This window comes from Alosa pseudoharengus, unplaced genomic scaffold (genome assembly GCF_046254945.1).
Source record: "Alosa pseudoharengus isolate Yale_2024_CS ecotype anadromous, Long Island Sound unplaced genomic scaffold, YU_APseudo_1.1 YU_APseudo_1.1_scf_19, whole genome shotgun sequence".
In the NCBI taxonomy this organism is placed as follows: Eukaryota; Metazoa; Chordata; class Actinopteri; order Clupeiformes; family Clupeidae; genus Alosa; species Alosa pseudoharengus.
Genome location: NW_027468657.1, coordinates 32,606,433 through 32,625,479, shown reverse-complemented (window position 1 = coordinate 32,625,479; position 19,047 = coordinate 32,606,433). Strand labels below are relative to the sequence as shown.

The following is a 19,047-nucleotide window of genomic DNA, read 5'->3' as shown; positions in this document are numbered from 1 at the left end:
TGAGCAATGCTGCTGAGCAACCACATGACTATGTTCTGATTGGATGATGATAATTTGCCTAAGGTAGGCTACTGATGTGGCCCAATATCACTGGGATTGTGTCAGAACAACAATACTCGAACATGGCTCAGCAGCATAACTCAAAAAGTTGCCTTGTGTATCATCAGCTTGAGAACGTTGAAGCAACCTTCAAAAATTGTTGAATGTGGTATGGCCATATCACTACAGGGTTAGGGGCCTATGACTTGTTAGCCTACATGTCACAAAAGAATAGCACACTCTCTAGGCCAACTGTAGCCTACTGTCAAAAGCCTCTAGTCTATAGCATCTCAACACGCATTACAGCACAAGTCAGTCAGATAAGCTTAAAGTAATTATCTGGGAGTTCACCTAACCTTCAAGCTCATTGGTCAGGGTGTTAAGAAAAGAGGAGAGAAAATACACACGAAGTGGGAGTTTCCTTGACTCTCCGTGCAGGGAACTTGCGTGGGTGAGACGTCAACAAAACAAACGGCCATGCCTCTTGTCGCCCCATAAATGGTCTTTACTTCCGCCTAGCGTATCAAGTGTCTTTCCGCATTTGTAGCCACTAGTCAACCTCGCCGCTCCCAACTCTGACAATTAGTGTAACGCTAACTAAAGTCGATGTGTAGTTCGCACACTAAGCCGATCGTCGAAATATTGTCCGGGATCTGATTGTCATCCTCAAAACAGGTAAAGTGTGCTCATCATGTGGACATTTATGATCTTAACTGTTAATGTTAATTCATTTCATGTGAGATGATGACATCGCGCCATATGGACCTAGTCAGAAATAGCCATACCCCACTCTTCTTTTCAAGTGGAGATAGAATGCTATGAAATAATGTTTGTGTTTAAGTTACATTTATGTTGTTGTAAACCCGGTATAGATACAAATCGTGATATTAAACTGACTACGAAACTGATGCAATTGGTCTGCATGGTGTGATGGGTAACATCAGCTAATCAGAACATTTCTGATGCAATTTGAGCGCGTGTTGCCAGCCAAGACATCCTATGGTCCACTGATTACTTGACAAATCGCGTAACCTTAAGTAGTTAACGATATCAGTTTAATCCAGTGATGGCAATTTGTTTTTGTTTTTTCAATTTAACATTTACGCGGGAATTTGAAAACACTTAATGTTATCCGCCTTTCACGTGCTTTGTCTCACGGTGAGATAATGTTAAGAAACTTTGATTAGCAGCTAGCTAGATTAATAAACGCTGGTAAGTACTAAATGTCACGACGCACACGTAAGATATCCTAATATAATAATAGTAAAGTACGTCTATAGAAGGTTTCATAGAATTTACTTAGCTGGCTAACTCGCTACCCATGCTACCCGCTGAGAGTGATGCAATGCCACTATGTTATAACGATAAAACCCAGGATTTAGCAGGCGGATGAGACTTCTAAACGACGGCGGTTAGCAGTGAATAAGAGTAGCTAGCGAAGATGATTGGCGGAAGAGGGCCAAATAACCAGTATTCACCCAGTGGATGAATACATGTTAGGTCGTCTTACTAGAATAACGTTTATACACCGTCCTAATGTACAGCACCTGGCGTGAATGATGCCAGTGCTGTTCATATTGCCATTGATAGCCGAGTTAGCGTTGGTGGTTCTGACCATGTAAATCACTTCGTACTATTAGGCGTGCGTGCGCTGTAGGTAACGTGCATCATTATTGTGAGGATTATGTAACGTTACAACATAGAGGCCACTTTATGGTGCATCGCTATATAGACAGCAATTGATACCCTTGCTCTGAAAGGTCTTAAGCCTTTAACTCCAGGTCTTACTAGAAACAGCTAGGTATGGGTTTCTGCTGAGGGTCTCAATATGTTTTGTTGTCCCCGAGGTCACAGATGGCATGCACCCTCCAGTGTGACTCCTCACACTCGCATAAACAAACAAACAAAAAACCCTTTGGTTTACACATTTTCTGAACGCTCATGACCAAACATGCATTTCAAAATGCATTACTTTTCTTATGACCAAACTGTGAATATCAAGGTTGATATGGATGCAAACGCAGAAAATTCCCATTTCATACCATGGATTAGATGTGCAGAATTCCAGCATCCTGGCTTCTGTAAGCTGAAAGTCAGTAATGGCAGTCATGGCAAGTTAAATTGATTCTCTAAGTTTTAAGAACCCACCATTTAAATGTGATGTCTTGTACTCCACTGCTCTGCTAGTTTTAAATCTGTCTAAGCCTAAATAGTGTAGAAAATGGGTTGATTGTTGTTCCTTGTTAACTGTTATCTCTGTGGGTTTTGTGGGGTTTAAAATTTCCTTGGCTCAGTTTTTTCATCGAAACCACGGCATATTTCTATTAAAGAATATTCCAGTCTCAAGCCAGCATCAGAAAGAGGAAAATCGGAAGGTGCTGGTTTTCGTACCAGAAAGTGAAGTTGTATATTATAACATTGTGGAAACCAAGTGCTTGAATGATTTTGGTTTATGTTCAACACATTATCCTCTTACTGCTTTAGAGGGGCCAAACCAACGTCCCTCTGCTATCCAGCTTGGCTTTTGCATACCATGTCAGCTGAGTAGATTGATACTTTAGTGGGAGAACAATAATATCATTGTGAACTGAAATGGAAATGGCCTTGGATCAAGGTGATTGATGATGATGAGACATATTGCAACAGTGTTGGTGTATCATGCCATGCTAAAATATCTATGAGTTATATAAGAGTGTGAGGCATTCCTGTATCAACTGAATTATGCTTATCTAAACCTGCTGATTCTTAGTGCGTATGTGCATTTTTGGTCCAAGGCTGCGTGAGGTTTTGAGGTTTGGATTTGTGCCAGAGAAATGGCCTTTAGCCATCACCCATTTGGCACTGCTGCCTGACTTGACTCAAAGGTTGTAACACGGATTTATGCTAATTTACTTTACTATCTTTTTTACAAACACTATGGGACACTCCTTTCTGACAACAGAATGTTGGATTGCAAACTTTCTTGTGTGTCCTGTGAGTCAGTGTCGCTGCATTGATCCCAGCTCTTGTGAAAGTCAGGATGGCTGTGTGTTCTTGAACTCTGGGTGGTGGCTGGCCGTTCAGACTGTGCCTGATAAAACTTGCATGACTGCTCGAGTTTCTCCATATGGAGGAAAGTGTCAACAGTTGGTTAATTGCCACATATAGTAACTTCTTTTTGTGAGTTTGGCTCTCACTGGTTTCTGGTTAACCCTTCTGATCAATCAGGTGATGGGTTTCTTTCCCTGTAAGTAGGTTCCTCCTTGGTATTCACAAATAGATCGTTTATCCCCTTTATTAATCTTTAATCAGTTTAAGTCTTATTGTCAGGTAGCCTTCATCTGTGCTTTCTGATACTTCTCTTTTGTTCTTGTGAACTATTTATACACCTCACATATTTTGTACAGTGAGGCCATGATTTCTTTTCTTTCTGTGCAAAAAATGCAGTCCTGAAAGTAACCAGATTTATTTCTGATTTTATCTTTAAAAAAAAAAAATCCTCACAAAACTATAAATAATAAAGAGTTCGGACCATAATTACTTCTCAAGTTGTAATTATAAGCGCTGATGTTTGCTAATAGGAGAACTGCTTTTTTTTTCACTCTCAATATCACTCTCCACTGTAGATTAGTGTTGATCATGACCTTGTAGTTCATGTACAGATGTCAAAAGCAGAATCTTGTTGGGTTACATTTCATTGTAGGTGTTGTATGCTTGGGGCAAAGATGGAAAGCTGCCTCTGTTTACTTTGTGAATGACATTTGTTTGGAACAGGAGTGATCTTTGTTGGTTAAAGGTGGCAAGTGAAATCCTTTTAAATAAAGTTTGTGAATAAAGGATATTACTCCAGTTATTTAAAAAACAAACAAACAAAAAAAAAACATTTTAATCGCCCCACGGACATTTTGGGCAGAAAGCAGAAAATGAAAGTGCTATTGTTTATTCACATATATTTTGACACACCCAGTTGAGTTAACATGTTGATGTTTACGTGTTGAGTGTGTTAGTCCGGTTATTTAACAAACAAAACATTTCAAAGTAGCAGTTTGTATCAGACTTGACCCCTGGACATATGTTCTAACCCTTGTTTCTCTTTTCAGCTTTCAATTCCAGAGGTTTTTTTTTTGCTGTGAAATCATCGTTGGCACTTATCACCATGAAGCAGTTGGTGTCTTTTGGAAGGAAATTGGTCCGTCGGCGGGTGATGGACTTCAACCAAGAGGAGACCCGCTTTGCTCGCTGCTTGTCCACACTGGACCTCATAGCCCTGGGTGTAGGAGCCACGTTGGGAGCTGGTGTGTACGTGCTGGCTGGCGAGGTTGCCAGGGAGAAGGCTGGACCTGCTATTGTCCTCTGCTTTCTGATTGCTGCTCTGTCCTCTGTTCTGGCTGGTCTGTGCTATGCTGAATTCGGTGCTCGTGTGCCCAAGACCGGCTCTGCCTACCTCTACAGTTATGTGACCGTGGGAGAGATCTGGGCTTTCATCACCGGATGGAACCTTATACTGTCCTATGTGATCGGTAAGTCTGACTATGACAGCAGCTTCAGCTGATGGCTTTTCATATTAAAATAAATTCATCTGTGTAATCCGAAGTAAACCTGCCATCTGAAACCACATTATTTGCTAGTGCCTGGTTTGAAGTGTTGCATGCATTTGGCAGAGACTGCTGTAGATACTGGAGTGAAGTTCAAGCGATATTTAAAAAAATAATGACATGATTACACTTGACACCTTAGTACTTGAGTATACCCAGTAAACCCTTAAACATCAACTCTAGTCTTATTGATAGCCCCTCATGTCTGACCAACCCTGCACTCTCTGCCTCCTCTCACAGGGACAGCAAGTGTGGCTCGTGCTTGGAGCTCCACTTTTGATAATTTGGTGGAGCAGAAGATCTCTACGTATTTCAAGTCGGCAATGTCGATGAACGTGCCTGCACTGGCGAAGTACCCAGATGTATTTGCCCTCATCCTAATCATGCTTCTCACTGGTGAGACCCACTTGTTATTGGTCCTGTACACCATCAACACAGAATCCAATTACACAACAACTACGGCTTAGTTTCAGCTTTATTGGTATTACATGTCTGATTGTGGTTCCAACCGAGCCTGGCTCTAGGATGTTTGTTATGGTTTCTGTGAAGGCTAATGTAAAGTAATCCGAAGCATAGAACCACCCTTAATCACGCAGCAGCACAGAATGTTTTCGCACCTCTGAGTGCAGTGAGGATAATGAGCTACTTGTCATTTTCCAACGTTCTCTCTGGAACAGGCCTCCTGACATTTGGTGTGAATGAGTCGGCTCTGGTCAACAAAATCTTCACCGGGATCAACCTGGTGGTGCTTGGCTTCGTCATAATCTCTGGCTTGGCCAAGGGGGATATCAAGAACTGGAACCTCACGCAGGAGGACTACCTGTTCCACATGAACAAGACCATGACCGAGTGAGTTCTTAAATTTGCCAGGGACCCCCGTCTCCAGGGTTACAGGAGAATGGTTGTCATTAGTGGTTCATTTGGTGGATTAGGAGGAAATGCTTGTTTCCGTGCCAGACCATGTTCTTCTGGTCTGTGTAACTATAATTGCACTGTAAATTCACATAACCCTTCAAAGTAGGGGTAGTAATGTAATATTAGAAAATAGTTGATAATGGGAATAGATCTTTGTAGTTGCAGCACTTGATGCCTATCAATATAACATCTTTATTACAAGTTAATGCATAGTCAATATTTGATTCTTGTCAGTTTCTTGCAGATCAGAAATGAAACTATCAGCATTTTGGTGTTTTTGTTTCAGGGGGGAAATTGAAAAGGCGTTTGGTACGGGTGGTTTCGCACCTTTTGGCTTCAAAGGAATTCTTTCTGGAGCTGCGACCTGCTTTTATGCCTTTGTGGGCTTCGACTGCATCGCCACCACAAGTAGGTCACCGCCAGGTTTCCAAGGGGAAGAGAAATATGTGTCGCGTCGCGTTTGTGTGTTGAAACTAATCCCTCTGTTTTTTTGTGCCCCATTCAGGCGAGGAGGCAAAAAATCCCATGCGTTCCATTCCCATCGGAATCGTGGCCTCTCTCCTAATCTGCTTCATTGCCTACTTTGGTGTGTCTGCTGCCCTCACCCTTATGATGCCATATTTTCTTCTTGACACCAACAGTCCTCTGCCCGAGGCCTTCCAATATGTGCATTGGGACCCTGCACGCTACATTGTAGCCGTAGGTTCTCTTTGTGCTCTCTCCACAAGGTCAGGACAAAACGTTTGTTTCCATATCTTAACACTCTGTGCAAGTCTCATTACAAAATGTCCTATATGGAGTCGTAATATTGATACGGATGTTGAAGCCGTTTAGACTGAATGGCTGTGGTGTTCCTCTGTCTAGTTTGCTGGGCTCCATGTTCCCTATGCCCCGTGTGATCTACGCCATGGCTGAGGATGGCCTGCTGTTCCGCTTCCTCTCGCGCATGCACGAGAAGACCAAGACACCCATGATCGCCACCATAGTGTCTGGGATTGTGGCAGGTAAACTCGCAAGTGGAAGCAATCAGGCAACCTGATGTGGAACAATTTTCTCATTTGTAGAATGTTCTGAACAAAGTTGACTCATCAAACGGTTCCCCCCCACAGCTCTGATGGCCTTTCTCTTTGACTTGGCGGCGCTGGTGGACTTGATGTCGATCGGAACTTTGCTTGCTTACACGCTGGTGGCTGTATGTGTCCTCATCCTCCGGTGAGTACAAGCTAAAGTAGGAGCGGAAGATGACCGCTGTGTTTTCGTGTGAATGAGGGGAAGGCTTTTATGCATTGTTATTTGTGTGGACATACGCTTGTGCCATTGTTCTGTGTTTCCGTGGCGGTGTTTTGACTGCGTGTGCTTTGATGTGTGTGCTCATTTTGGGACTGTTGTGACTGCAGCTATCAGCCAGGGAGTCTCAACGCAAACCCCGGTGACCTGAAACTGGTGGAGCTGGAGCGGCTGGAGAAGTCCGACACGACGGAGGGGGACAGCGGGGACGAGTACAACCAGGACACGGAGACCAAACCTCTGAAGGAGCGCTTCAGCATGAGGCTCTTGATCTTCCCTAGGTGTGACCAGCCCACCAACACCTCTGGCATGATCGTCTACGGCACCACTGCAACCATCTGTGAGTTTGCCATGACCCTGTTGCCCTTGTGTTATGCATGTAAACGTAAAACAAACACAAAAAAATGTCCGGTGCAGTCAGTTCAGCTGCATGATTCCTAGATAGTCATGGTTTTTGTATCCCTCCCACTCTTGTGCTGCAGCTGCTCTGTTCACGGCACTGTGTGCAGTGTTGGCTCTGAAGGGTGAAGAGGTTATAGCGGGTGAGCTGGTGTTCATGATCCCAGCAGTGATCTTGGCCATCCTCTCTATCATCTGTGTGGTTATCATCTGGAGACAGCCCCAAAGCATCGAATCCATCAGCTTCAAGGTCAGAGCACGTTTCCATTTAATTTAATTTAACTGCACCTCATTTTATAACAATATAGTCTGTTGTTAATAGACTTTTTGAGGAACTCTTTGAATGGACTTTGTGATTAACCTGTTGTTCTCTTTTTGAATTGCAGGTACCCCTTCTCCCCATTTTGCCTCTGATCAGTATTTTTGTTAATGTCTACCTCATGATGCAGTTGGATGGACCTACCTGGATTCGTTTTACAGTGTGGATGGCAATCGGTAAGTAATGCTCTTCACTTTTCTCCACATAACCATACTATATAAGGATATTTGTCAATGTTGAAGACTATGTAGGAGATGTGAATGAAATGGTATAACCCTTTACCTTTCACTTGCTCTGTTTCAGGTTTCGCAATTTATTTTTGCTATGGTTTAAAGAACAGTTCAGAGGGCGCAAATGACTCCCTTAAGAAGAAGGCCCCCATTTTCTCCGTAGATGAGGAGAGTGAAGTAGAGGGCATGACTCCTTAGACAGGAGTGTTGGTGGAGTTGCATATAACGTACACATTACATTTTGTTGTGTCTGGAGGAGCAAATTTTATAGCTGTACACAATTACCAAGTCTCTTTAGATACATATTTGTGTTATGCCTTTTATCTTTGTTTTATTTGTCAATTTGTCTGATAGTTTCTGAAAAATCAAAGGCCCAATCAAACCTATTTTTTCTGACCATGTTTGAGAAAATTCTTTTGAAGATATCAGTTCTGTTGTATGGAGGTGTGTTACCTTGGTTTACAGTTCAATATGAGATATTTGGAGCCTTTACAACTTGCAGTATATGTTGAAGATGGTACATATGATTGTAAAGATGGGAGTCTACATAGCATGGGTTGTTGAACATGTGACAAGATATGTATCTGTTATCTAAAGTTACATGATCATGGCTTGTAACTAGCCAAAAACCATTAGCCAGTAATCAGCCACAGCAAAGCTTTTGCTTTTCTGCCTTCTCAAGCAATTGTGGAGCCCATTTGATCCCATGCTTATCTCACACATATTGGCACAAATTGTTAAGGGGTGACAGGGTATGTTTTAGAGTATGTTTCAAAATGCACAGCATTTTGTTGGTTTGCAGTTATCTATGATTAGTCACTGATTAATTAGGGATTATATTATATTGATGAATTATGCAGTGCTGATTTGTTATAGCCCGTTATCGAACAATGCTGCTTTCCCAGGACTGCTATCTCTGTTACATACATGTTTTTAGCCTCATTGTCATGAATAGAAATCTACCTTTTCCATCTGATCTGTGCTTAATGAGAGGAGAAGGGATTATCCCAGTATCTGCACCAAAAGAGACTTGAACATAGTAGGCTGATTTCATAGACAAGGACTGAATCTGATTTTAACATTTGATCTGCGATCCCAGTTCATGAAACCAACCCAGCAAGTTACAAACTTGACTTTCCTGTCCACAGATGGGTCATAATTTCTCTTACAGAGGAATATATTTATTTCTGGCAAGGTTTCAAAACAATCAATTTATTACTATTTGAGTATTTATAACGATACATGCATGTATATTTTTGTTAAATGCATTGATATTTATGTATGGTATAATTGGTTATTAAGGATTTAATTTTATTTTTATTTTTTCAAATTGCCCCTTGGTCTGTTTTAAGTTGTTAATTTGCTATGTGAATTTAAAATTGAGAGAAATATTTTTAAATCTATGCTTTTTGTCTGTAATCCAAAATCATTCATCTATTTTATAGTTGTATATATGTTTGTGTATGTAAAGAACTACCTGTGTTTAAAACGTATAACACTATAGCTTTGAGGTATTTGTGAATTTAAAATGTTATGTATGTCTTCTTTTTTTACTAATTGTTCATTCCTTATGTTGGGCATTTTCTTTTGTTTTCTAATGAAATGAAAGCTTTAGCTTTGTCAGCATTTGCCCAAGATGTAACCGCAAGCCTTGTCACACTGTGCCTGTTTCTTATTGGTTTACAGCTGATATCTTCTATGGTTTTACCTTGAATACTGCAGAGCTTAGTCTGTTACAACGATGTTGACCATATATGGGATTATTTCAAATATCGGTAAAAACCTTGTGGTATGGTTTTGAGTATTGAATGGTCTGTAACTGTTTTGTTTCTCACATAATCTTTGTTTAAAAGATATTGAAGAAATCAGATACTCTGGGCACAATTACATAGAGATACTGTAGCTAACATTTTGGCTATTACGGTTGTCCAGTTTTGAACATTATTACGGACCATAGTATTACAACATACATGTTTAAACCCCGATACTTGAGGTCTGACTTGTGAACTGACAATGTTTTACATGTCTCAGTTTTTGCATACGCAAGTGTCCGTATACTTGTTGATTGTACAGTAAATGTTTACACGTTTTCTTTGTTGTCTGTTTGTTTTCTTACTAAATTAGTTTAGTTTATTTAGTTTTACCCCTAATCCAATGCTGTCATTTTGTGTTGAACACAAGCAATTTGCAAAGATCTTTTCACTTCAAGTATTAAAACCAGTATATCTTTAAATGTATATAGCATCTAATGGCCTATTAATCTTTAGTTTTGTTCCTGATCTGGAATCACTAACAATGTTATTAGGCTAGAATACACCACCGTTACATTTGGGTACAAATCTATCAACTGTTATTTGTAAATATGTATAAGTATTAGAACATGAGCTGTATATAGATGTAATTTTCTTTAGTAAAGCTGTTTTGACAAATTCCATCTGTCTTCTGAGTATTTTCTGGGTTGAATTCACTTTAACAATTAATGATAAACGTAGTCAACTATAAGACTTGTCAAACTGCCTTACTTAGGCATGTGTACTTAATGTAAATTGTCAAGAAATTGATACTTTCCATCATTCTAACAAAATGGGGGTCTTGTGTGAAAACTTCAACTCCCAAAGTCCTTACGGCAGCGTTTCCTGTGTACATGGCCAGCTGATTTCCGGTGTCTTTAAATTCGCTGCCATCAGTCTGATGTTTTTCAAGTGGAAAAGATCAACCCGAACGATGGGTAGACCCCCAGTTGTACGATAGCGTGTTATCGTAATAGATAGATTGTTATGGTAATGTGCTATTGATTATTTAATTGAGGGGAAAGGCGCCAATTGCATGAATTGGTCTTGTTTGTATTTAGCTATCCGTTTCGGTTCCTCTTTTTGTGCCGCAGTCTCAGCGAAACCAACGTTAGCTGGCTAGCCTAGTGATTGCTGGTCTTAGCAATTTTTTCTAACGTTATCCCTATTCGCAGGTTTGAAGGTTGACCTTAATTTCGCATCTGATCCTTGTTAATGTTAAGGGACGTGTTTTCTTTACCATGCCCTGTGTCGGGATGGATTAGCGCTGTGTTGCTCTAAGATCCACTGATGTTAATGACGTTAGCTGTTTGGTTAGCGAGCTTATCGTATTTAAAGTTAGCTGTTCCTTCAGCTTTTGCTAGCTTGCTAATCAGCACCGGAGCGTGAATTTTGCTGTCAGGTAAGCGTGCTTTTACAATTAGTTGTTAAGAGCTGGCACTTATAGGTTTTCACTGACTGTGTTATGCTAACGTTCGGTTGAAATAGCTAAACCACTGTCTTAACGTAATGTTAACTTGCACGCATCTAAACAGCCGTAGAACTTCTGTCAACAATTTCAAGCAAATAGCTAACAAGCAGTAACGTTAGCATACCGCCTGGTTACTTGTTTAAAACTGAAAAGGTTTGATTTACTAATAGTTCATCTCGCGACAATAAACATAATAGTAAACATTCTTGTCACCGAATAATTCAATTAACCTTAACTGACGAACACATTGCCGAATATTATTCCTTAAGATGTCTGTGTGTGTGTGTGTCTGGCCTTAAAATCACAATCGTCAGCTGTTGCACCTCAGTGTCAGTAGCAAATTCTATATGATCAAAGTTGTGTGGGTTTGCCTGATATACTGGCTGGTGTGTTGAGGTAGTAGCCTTGAATTGGTGCCAGGCAGTGGGCAGGAGAGAAGGGTTGGGGGGTAAAGAGCATTGAAGCGCACACAGGCTCTTTGTGCCAAGGGTTTGCCCCCCTTCACCACCGACGCATCACCACATCCTGTCTGCTTTCCACCTCTGCTCACAGCCATGACAACTCAAAGAGACCCCGACACGGTGAGTATGCTGCTCTTTTGATTTAAACCAGTGTTAATTATTGCGAATTCTATGTGTTTGACACCGATGTTCTAGATAAGGCTGTGCGTGTTGTCTTTATTGGACTCATGGTCGCCTTCAGAAGGGAGGTGAGGGGCGTGTGTGTGTGAATAAGCTCAGCGGTAGGAGGGTCCAAGTGAACATTATACAGGCCATGTCTCTTGTTTAGAAGTAAGCATCACTCATAGATAATACATCATATTGCAACAATGTAGGGTTTTTTCAAGACCAATAGCAACATATGACAGGGAATCTGAGAATCAATGTCCGTTGGAATGTCTTGTTACATTGCTGGCCACTGTCAGTTAGGTACATCAAAGAAATGTTTACTTGAACGTGTTTATTATTTATGTACTATTTCAAGCTCAGTGTTGACTGCTTTGTACAGATTCTGCATAATGTAGTGTTTGCACAATGTAATGACTTGATATTAATGTAGACACTAGACAGCGTTGGTAAAGCAGTAGCCGAATTTACAGCCCAAAATATGTGCATTGTATTTATCACTATCTGTTCATTATGAAAGTGTATTTGTTTTTGATGAGCTTAGAATGTATTTAGCCCTGAATTTAAGAAGTTAAGAGGATAGTCAAATGGGAGGGGTTGTTATTGTCCTGTCGCTAGGGGCAACATGGCAGATTTTGTTGTTGTGAATTTGTTTATCAGTGTGTGGGTTGGGAGGGGGCAACAAAGGGTGATGACCGTCATGATGTCAGATCCACAGATCAGAACATATCATTACTCCACAGTGGCGCGAACACAAGCCTTAGAGTGTTGTAGGGTGGGGTGGGGAGGGGAATGGTCTGGGCACGCATGTCTCCTCAACGCTGCGGATGAACGGCTTAGTGTTTGTAAACAGGCTGTTGCCCTGATGTCACAGTTCTCGCTGCAGCCTCTTTGTTCTCCATTCCTTTGTGGGAGTCCCATCTCTGAACATCACAGACTTGTGTCTGGAACGCACATCCTCCTTGCTTCCAGGGAGTTGTCCCACCAACCCCCCCCCCCCCCCCCCACACACACACACACAGACACACACTTCTCCAGGCGAAAGCTATATTTATGTAACCTCTGTTAGTGGTATTAAGAGGTTGTGAATGTAGGCCACATGGAGGGAGAGGGCCCATGCCAAGATGGTGTCGGGGAATGTCAGGAGTGGTGTCACTCTGGAGCTTCTGAGCAGGCTGGCCGTGGAAGGGAGTCCCTTTCCCTTTCACCGGGGGTGGGGTGCGGGGGTCGCGACCTCATCGGCCAAACCCAGCTGGATGCAGAACAAGTCTGCACTCCCTGCTGGTCAGGCATGCGTCTGGCTCCACCAAGAGGAAGTGCATCACAAAGATGTGTGTGTGGGAATGTAAACGTTAAGTCTATTATGCATATTCTTCCACATTGTTGTATACATCTTCAAAGCATAGATGGTTTAAAAATAGTATTCTCTATCAAACAGAACCTGCTACTCATGAATGATGAGAATTGATTTGGATAATCACTAACTTGCAATTGTGCAATGTTGCAGTTGTCACTGGTTTCATGTGATTGCTCAACCTCTGCGAATTTCCCTTTTCATCCTGCATGTGTTGGGCTTTGAGTAATGCCAGAAGCAGCTGCCAAGCTCTTTCCATCTGTCTTTGAAGACTTGCATTTATTCTCAGCCAAATGCCAATCGTGCCCAGGTTCTATATGACTTTATACTTAAACCTCATTAGAAGGAGAGAAATTTAGCCCCCAATGATTTTTATGTGGAACAACAAGGGGTAAAAATGTATTTGACAAATGTATTTATTCCTGCAGCCAAAGGGGTGAGCACTGTAAAGTTAACATGTAGGACTAGGGGCTGGTTACTAGCATTCCATAAACTGACCCGAGCAAAACTTCTGTTTATGTATGTCTGCACTGCATAGATGGCCAGTACTTTAGCACGTCTTCCATCTTGTGACCGAAGCAGCGATGTGTTCAGCTTATAATAAAGCATCTAGAACAGTGGCTTTACAAGCTATCGCTAATAGATACTGCTATTAATGAACTCACAGAAAGATTACCACACCCTGAGTACAGCCGGGATGAGAATCATCTCCAGCCATGTCTTTGATCAGTGGCAGCACTCTGAAGAAGCCCCCCTCCCAGAGAAGCTCCTGCCCCCTGTTTGCCTGGGTTACGTACAGGCCATGCAAATTTAATAACATGCCCCAGAACTGTCTGGGACACCTGGGGTTATCGCATTAGACCAACAGCCCTGTTAAGTTTGGCAGCTCTCGGCCACCTCTCTCCTTTCCCGTCTGAGGAGATCCTTTTGACCAGAACCCTTCAATGAATGAGGAAAGCCCAGTTACAGGACCATGAATGGGGAAAAAGAGATCCAATTAGGAAGGCATTTGGTATTCAGGCAGAGCATCTAAAGGTCATTGGGTATCATGCCAGGAGAAGGGGAGCATTGTGTGTGCTGTGGCTCTTGGGAGAGAGGCTGGGCTCCTGCTTATCCACGTCTGGCTGGTGAGTGTCCTCTGGTCTGTGCAGGTGAACCTCCGGCTCATCCTGGTCAGTGGTAAAACACAGGACTTCACCTTCTCCCCCAACGACTCTGCCACAGACATCGCCCGCCATGTCTTTGAGAACTGGCCTGCAGGTGAGTGCTGAGTTTCTCACCACAGAGTGACGACATTGCATATTACTGATGCTTGACCCTCCACTTTTCTTCTCTTGTTCAGTAGCGGTCGGTGCTGATGAGTTAAAAATGACGTGCTTGCATGTGATTGATGTGCTTGGTGTGCTGTAGAGTTCCAGTTCTTTGTCTCTTTAATGGACATCTGGCGGCATTGGCCACAAAGCCAGTTTGAAGGAGCCAAACAGCCCAAATATTGATTGCACTGGCATGAACATGTGACTGAAGTACACAAATCTGTGTTTATTATCCATACACGTGCTGAAATGGCAGATGTATCAGAAAGCTGGTGATATAAATGGTATAAATTCACAGGACATTCAGCGGCGTGGCAGGAGCGCACAGATGGCTAGCGAAATGAATGAGTCATGAGAACAGGCCGCATGGTGAAAGTGACGAGTTTAATTTCTCGCACAGTGAGACCGATTCTATTGAACACCTGCTTAGTTATTTTAAACACCAGTGAAACTGAAAGTAAAGAATCAAAGATTACATTGTATTTTGACATGGTGGTACTAACAATTCCCACAGCCCACTGTCGGTCGGGTCCGAGTCCCTCTGTGTCTGTTTAAATGTCTAAGTGTGAGGAGTGTGCAACCCCCGCCCCCCCCCTCTCCCCATCTGATTGCCACTGTGTCCCTCTGCAGGTTGGGAGGAGGAGCAGGTGAGCAGCCCCAACATCCTGCGCCTCATCTTCCAGGGTCGCTTCCTGCATGGGAACGTCACGCTTGGAGGTGAGTGTCTGTTTAGCGGACATCACATCACAACACCACTCACCCCAGTTACACAAACTGCAGTGTCAGCGCCTGACTTGTGTTCCTCAGCACGTTGTAAATTCACCCTCTCGCACGCGCTCTCATGGCTTATAGATGGCGCCTCTTAAAGGCCGCAGCATGAGTTATACTCTTTAGTATCTCCAAGAGTCAGTGCCGAAATGAGAAACAGGTCATGACTTGGCCAGTGCGGTCAAGCTGATACTGTCATTCTTGTTTGCCTCAGAAATGTAATGGACAAGCAAACTGACTTGTGTCCAACTGTGCTTTGTGGTAAAAATGTTCACAATTATCCAAGTGTTGTCTGTAAAATGACTAATTAAAATGTTCCCCATTTCTGTTGGACAGCTCTCAAGTTGCCCCCTGGCAGAACAACTGTCATGCACTTGGTTGCCAGAGAGACCCTGCCGGAGCCCAACTCCCATGGTAAGCCGCCAGCAGCTCCCCCAGGCAGCCGCCTCGCTCTCCCCTCAGCCGGGTTCACATCCATCCATCTTCCTCTCCCCTGCACCTCTCCTCTCCCCTGCACCGCTCCTCTCCCCTGCACCTCTCCTCTCACAGCAGCTTGGATGTGTCCGCTGGCTGCCAGACTCTGATTAGTTCCAACTTTTCTCCAGCGCAAGAACAGCCAGTTTACTGAATTCCCCTCTTTGTAGTCCCTTCTCTTCAAGTGCTGGGAATAGTTGGAGCACTTGGACTTTATCTCGTGGATACCAGCAGACTTTTATTGAAATATTCCAAGACCCTGTTTACGTGGAGACGCTTCAAGTAATGTCAAGATGTGTCTTCAAGAATCCTGAGGCCAGTAGTCTCAGTTAAAAGTAATGGGGCCAGCAGTATTCGGGAAATGTGTTTTGCTTTTGAATAAGACTTAAGCCACATCCATGCCATTTTGATACTCACACAGAGCACTGTTAACAAAACACATTAGATGCCGCAAAAGAATATGCTGCAAAAGAATATGCAGCGTATGACTATTCAGATGGTCAGTCTTAAATGTCCGGTCCTTAAAAAAAACCTTGACAGCCCTTTCACCTTGTAAATGGTTTCGTATGCCCCATATTGTCTTTGTAATGAGCCCGATCAGGTTTTGTTAGAAATGGGTTAGCAAAACGAGGCTGAAAATGGGGGCCAAGTTCTCATTAAAGCAGACTTTCATTTGACTGTGCCTTGTGTGTGCACTTGGACTTGGATGACTGCTGCTAAGGAATGGCTCAGCCTTTACTTGGAACTTCACTACTGACTGGATGTTGGATGAGCTCCGAGATCATGGCATGTGCCGTGTCTCTTTATCCCTTTGAACGTTTTAATTCTTCTCTTAATGATTCAACTGTCAGCAGTAAAATGCCAGTGGCATGCTTCCTTTTTGACGCCTTGTTATCTATCCTATGTTGCTCTGATAATGCACACAAGATTGTATGTGGACTACCAGCGTTGCCCCATCGGCTGTTATACAATGAGAGTGTTGGGGCACGTCCCTCTCTCTGCTATCTGAGGCTCACAGCTGATTGTGCGGCCAGCTCAAGATTAAAACATTACACAGGGTGAGAGAGGCTCCAGCCCTGCCGCTTAGTACACAGCATGTACAGGATCTTAGTCAAATATGCACTCTTTTCTCAACGCATGTTTGAATAGCTGGGTAAAGCTTGTGTGTCTACTCACAGTGTGAACCTTTACTGAGTGTGTTTTATGGTGTTCTTTCTGGCCCATGACTGATTCTGTCTTTCTTCACTCTCCCCAGGCCAGAGGAACCGGGAGAAGACCACAGAGAGCAGCTGCTGTCTATTGTTGTGAAAAAACAGAAGAAAATTAAAGAAATGATCCAAAAAGGACCCAGCTGTAACCACATCCATACTCCCTTCCCTGTCCATTTCAGCCTTCACCCCACGTAGGTCTGTCAGTCTGTTCACCATAGTGTGTTTTTGAGGTGATTTTTGTCTGAGAACTTTCAGTGGAATGGACTGGATCTTGCATATTTCTTACACACTTTTTTTTGTTTTTGTTCTTTTTGTGCCAAGTATTAATATCAGATATTTTGTGGCGTTGCCAAAATTTGCATTGGGATTTTACTCTGAACTGTGTGGAGGAAGAGGAAAAAAAAATATGCACAGAATGCTGCCAACAGAAGCCCCAACCATGACGAGGTGATGGGGGAGAGGAGGAGATGACCAAGCAGGAGCTGCTCTGCGCTGACAGGAAGTCTGCCATGCAAACGTTCCCTGCTCAAGGACAAGAGTGCCTCTCCCCCATATGGAGGAATTTCTTTCTTTCTCTGTTGTGATGGCCCACACACATAGGGACTACAAATCATGCTTCTAACGGTCGTAAAGAAGCATGTGTTTGTGTGTGTGTGTGTGTGTGTGTGTGTGTGTGTGGTCTGTAGTGAGAGACCTTGGACTGCACTTATCTTGGAACTTCATCTGAACTTATTGTGTGTGTGTTTCATGGTCTTAATCTCACAACATAACCCTTTCCCCCCCCCTCACACCAGTGTGTCGTTCTAGACTTGCCTGTTAGAGAGTGCCATGTGTCACAGCACCCCCTCCAAATAGGACTCTGCCTTTAGGTGTAACTTAGAACTTTCTGAAGGACACTTGTTTGCAGTGAAGATTATTGAATGCCTGATCTGTGAGGGGTGGTTTCCTTGGATCTGGACCAAGTGCAGAAGGAAAAGGTTCTGAGGGTCTTGTTTCAAAGAAATGACTAGTAAATGAATTAAGTGAAGCAAGAGGTGGTGTTGGTGTATACGACAGTGTCGACACCGATGCATGGCCTGGTCGTATAAGTGTTTTATCACTTTGGTGTGTGTGTGTGTGTGCGCGAGGGTGTGGTTGTATGCAATTTCTGGCCTTGAACCCCAGGATATCCCTGTCGTGAAGTGCAGTGAAGATGTGTGATTGCATGAATCAACTGCCGGGATGGGCATGGTGCAAAACAAACAAACAACAACAAAAAAAAGAGACAAAAAAAAAAAGGAAAAGGACTCGTCCGCCCTCAGACCTGGTTTTTGTCTGATGCTTGCCTACGACTCGTGCGCCCAGACGAGACGTCTGTCTGCTAGCAGAGGCCCCTTGGGGCGGTGGCAGCCTTATGAGGAGTCGGAGAGTCAGACAGGCACGGGGGCATCATTAGGAGACGCTGGGGTGGCTTGGAGACAGCCTGAGGGGACGTGGGGGGTGGGGTGGGGTGGCTTGGGGGGCAGTGATGATCAGGCTTTGTGTACCCACTGTCTTTTTCTTTCCCCTTTTTTGTTGAAAAGGGTTAGCCCCACTTAACATCCTCTCAACCCCAATGTGCCAAGGGGATACGGGAGCTCTGGATGGTTGGATTTCACTTTATATTATTATTATTATTATTATTATTATTATCCTTTTTTGTGATTGTTGAAATAAATATTAATGATTGAAGGTCTTTAAAAAAAGGAAATCTTTTAATACATATTGGTATTGCATTGTATGGCTACACTTTCAAAAAAATGGCTTATTGATGTTGATTTGAATGAGATCATGGTCCCAAGGGATATATGTATGTGTGTGTGTGCGTGTGCGTGTGTGTGTGCGTGTGTCTGAATGTTTTGGTAGGAATGGTGCAGATGAAGCAGGAGAGCGAATCAGTCATGGGTGACTGTGGTTTCCTTGGAAACAGCTTGAGTTCCTCCTCTGAGCGACCCTTCCTCAGTGATCGTCTCTTAACCTCAGTCACCACTCTGGCATTTAGCTTCAAATGATTAAACTAAAGTTCTGCTTAAAGCTTGTATTATAAATTAATAAAACATCTTTCCAGATAATAATTATTTTTGTATGTGTTTTCTCTTTTATGTTTTCCTTTTTTTGCCGCATTGAGACCACCACTGATTTCATTTCTTTTTTCTTGCAAAAGTTCCCCTTTGTTATTGCTGAAATGGAAAACAGAACTTTCTCCTTCCTATTCATAACCATTTGGAGATTGGAGCAAAAGTTGGCATATGGGCTGTT

General features: G+C 42.9%; 2 protein-coding genes across 2 annotated transcripts; both read left to right on the top strand.

Moving 5' to 3' along the window:
- The first annotated feature begins 570 nt into the window (after nucleotides 1-570).
- slc7a3b (solute carrier family 7 member 3b) lies at nucleotides 571-10,195 on the top strand. The gene is made up of 12 exons (XM_076292446.1): nucleotides 571-714; nucleotides 4,119-4,538; nucleotides 4,854-5,009; nucleotides 5,291-5,462; nucleotides 5,815-5,936; nucleotides 6,034-6,256; nucleotides 6,393-6,532; nucleotides 6,638-6,740; nucleotides 6,926-7,155; nucleotides 7,298-7,464; nucleotides 7,601-7,709; nucleotides 7,837-10,195. The coding sequence occupies exons 2-12, from the start codon at nucleotides 4,175-4,177 to the stop codon at nucleotides 7,959-7,961; spliced, it is 1,911 nt and encodes a 636-aa protein (XP_076148561.1). The 5' UTR covers nucleotides 571-714; nucleotides 4,119-4,174; the 3' UTR covers nucleotides 7,962-10,195.
- A 241-nt stretch (nucleotides 10,196-10,436) lies between these two features.
- Nucleotides 10,437-18,863, top strand: ubl3b (ubiquitin-like 3b). Its single transcript, XM_076292447.1, has 6 exons — nucleotides 10,437-10,955; nucleotides 11,425-11,605; nucleotides 14,156-14,264; nucleotides 14,948-15,034; nucleotides 15,422-15,499; nucleotides 16,815-18,863. The coding sequence occupies exons 2-6, from the start codon at nucleotides 11,579-11,581 to the stop codon at nucleotides 16,865-16,867; spliced, it is 354 nt and encodes a 117-aa protein (XP_076148562.1). The 5' UTR covers nucleotides 10,437-10,955; nucleotides 11,425-11,578; the 3' UTR covers nucleotides 16,868-18,863.
- Nucleotides 18,864-19,047: the final 184 nt, after the last annotated feature.

What these genes read in the sequence shown, in the direction of transcription:
- slc7a3b (XM_076292446.1), top strand. Translation starts at nt 4,175, where the DNA reads ATGAAGCAGTTGGTGTCTTTTGGAAGGAAATTGGTCCGTCGGCGGGTG. An exon ending in CGACTGCATCGCCACCACAA is followed by an intron (nt 5,937 to 6,033) that starts GTAGGTCACCGC and finishes TGCCCCATTCAG; the next exon opens with GCGAGGAGGCAAAAAATCCC. An exon ending in TCGAATCCATCAGCTTCAAG is followed by an intron (nt 7,465 to 7,600) that starts GTCAGAGCACGT and finishes TTTGAATTGCAG; the next exon opens with GTACCCCTTCTCCCCATTTT.
- ubl3b (XM_076292447.1), top strand. Translation starts at nt 11,579, where the DNA reads ATGACAACTCAAAGAGACCCCGACACG. An exon ending in CTTTGAGAACTGGCCTGCAG is followed by an intron (nt 14,265 to 14,947) that starts GTGAGTGCTGAG and finishes GTCCCTCTGCAG; the next exon opens with GTTGGGAGGAGGAGCAGGTG. An exon ending in GCCGGAGCCCAACTCCCATG is followed by an intron (nt 15,500 to 16,814) that starts GTAAGCCGCCAG and finishes CACTCTCCCCAG; the next exon opens with GCCAGAGGAACCGGGAGAAG.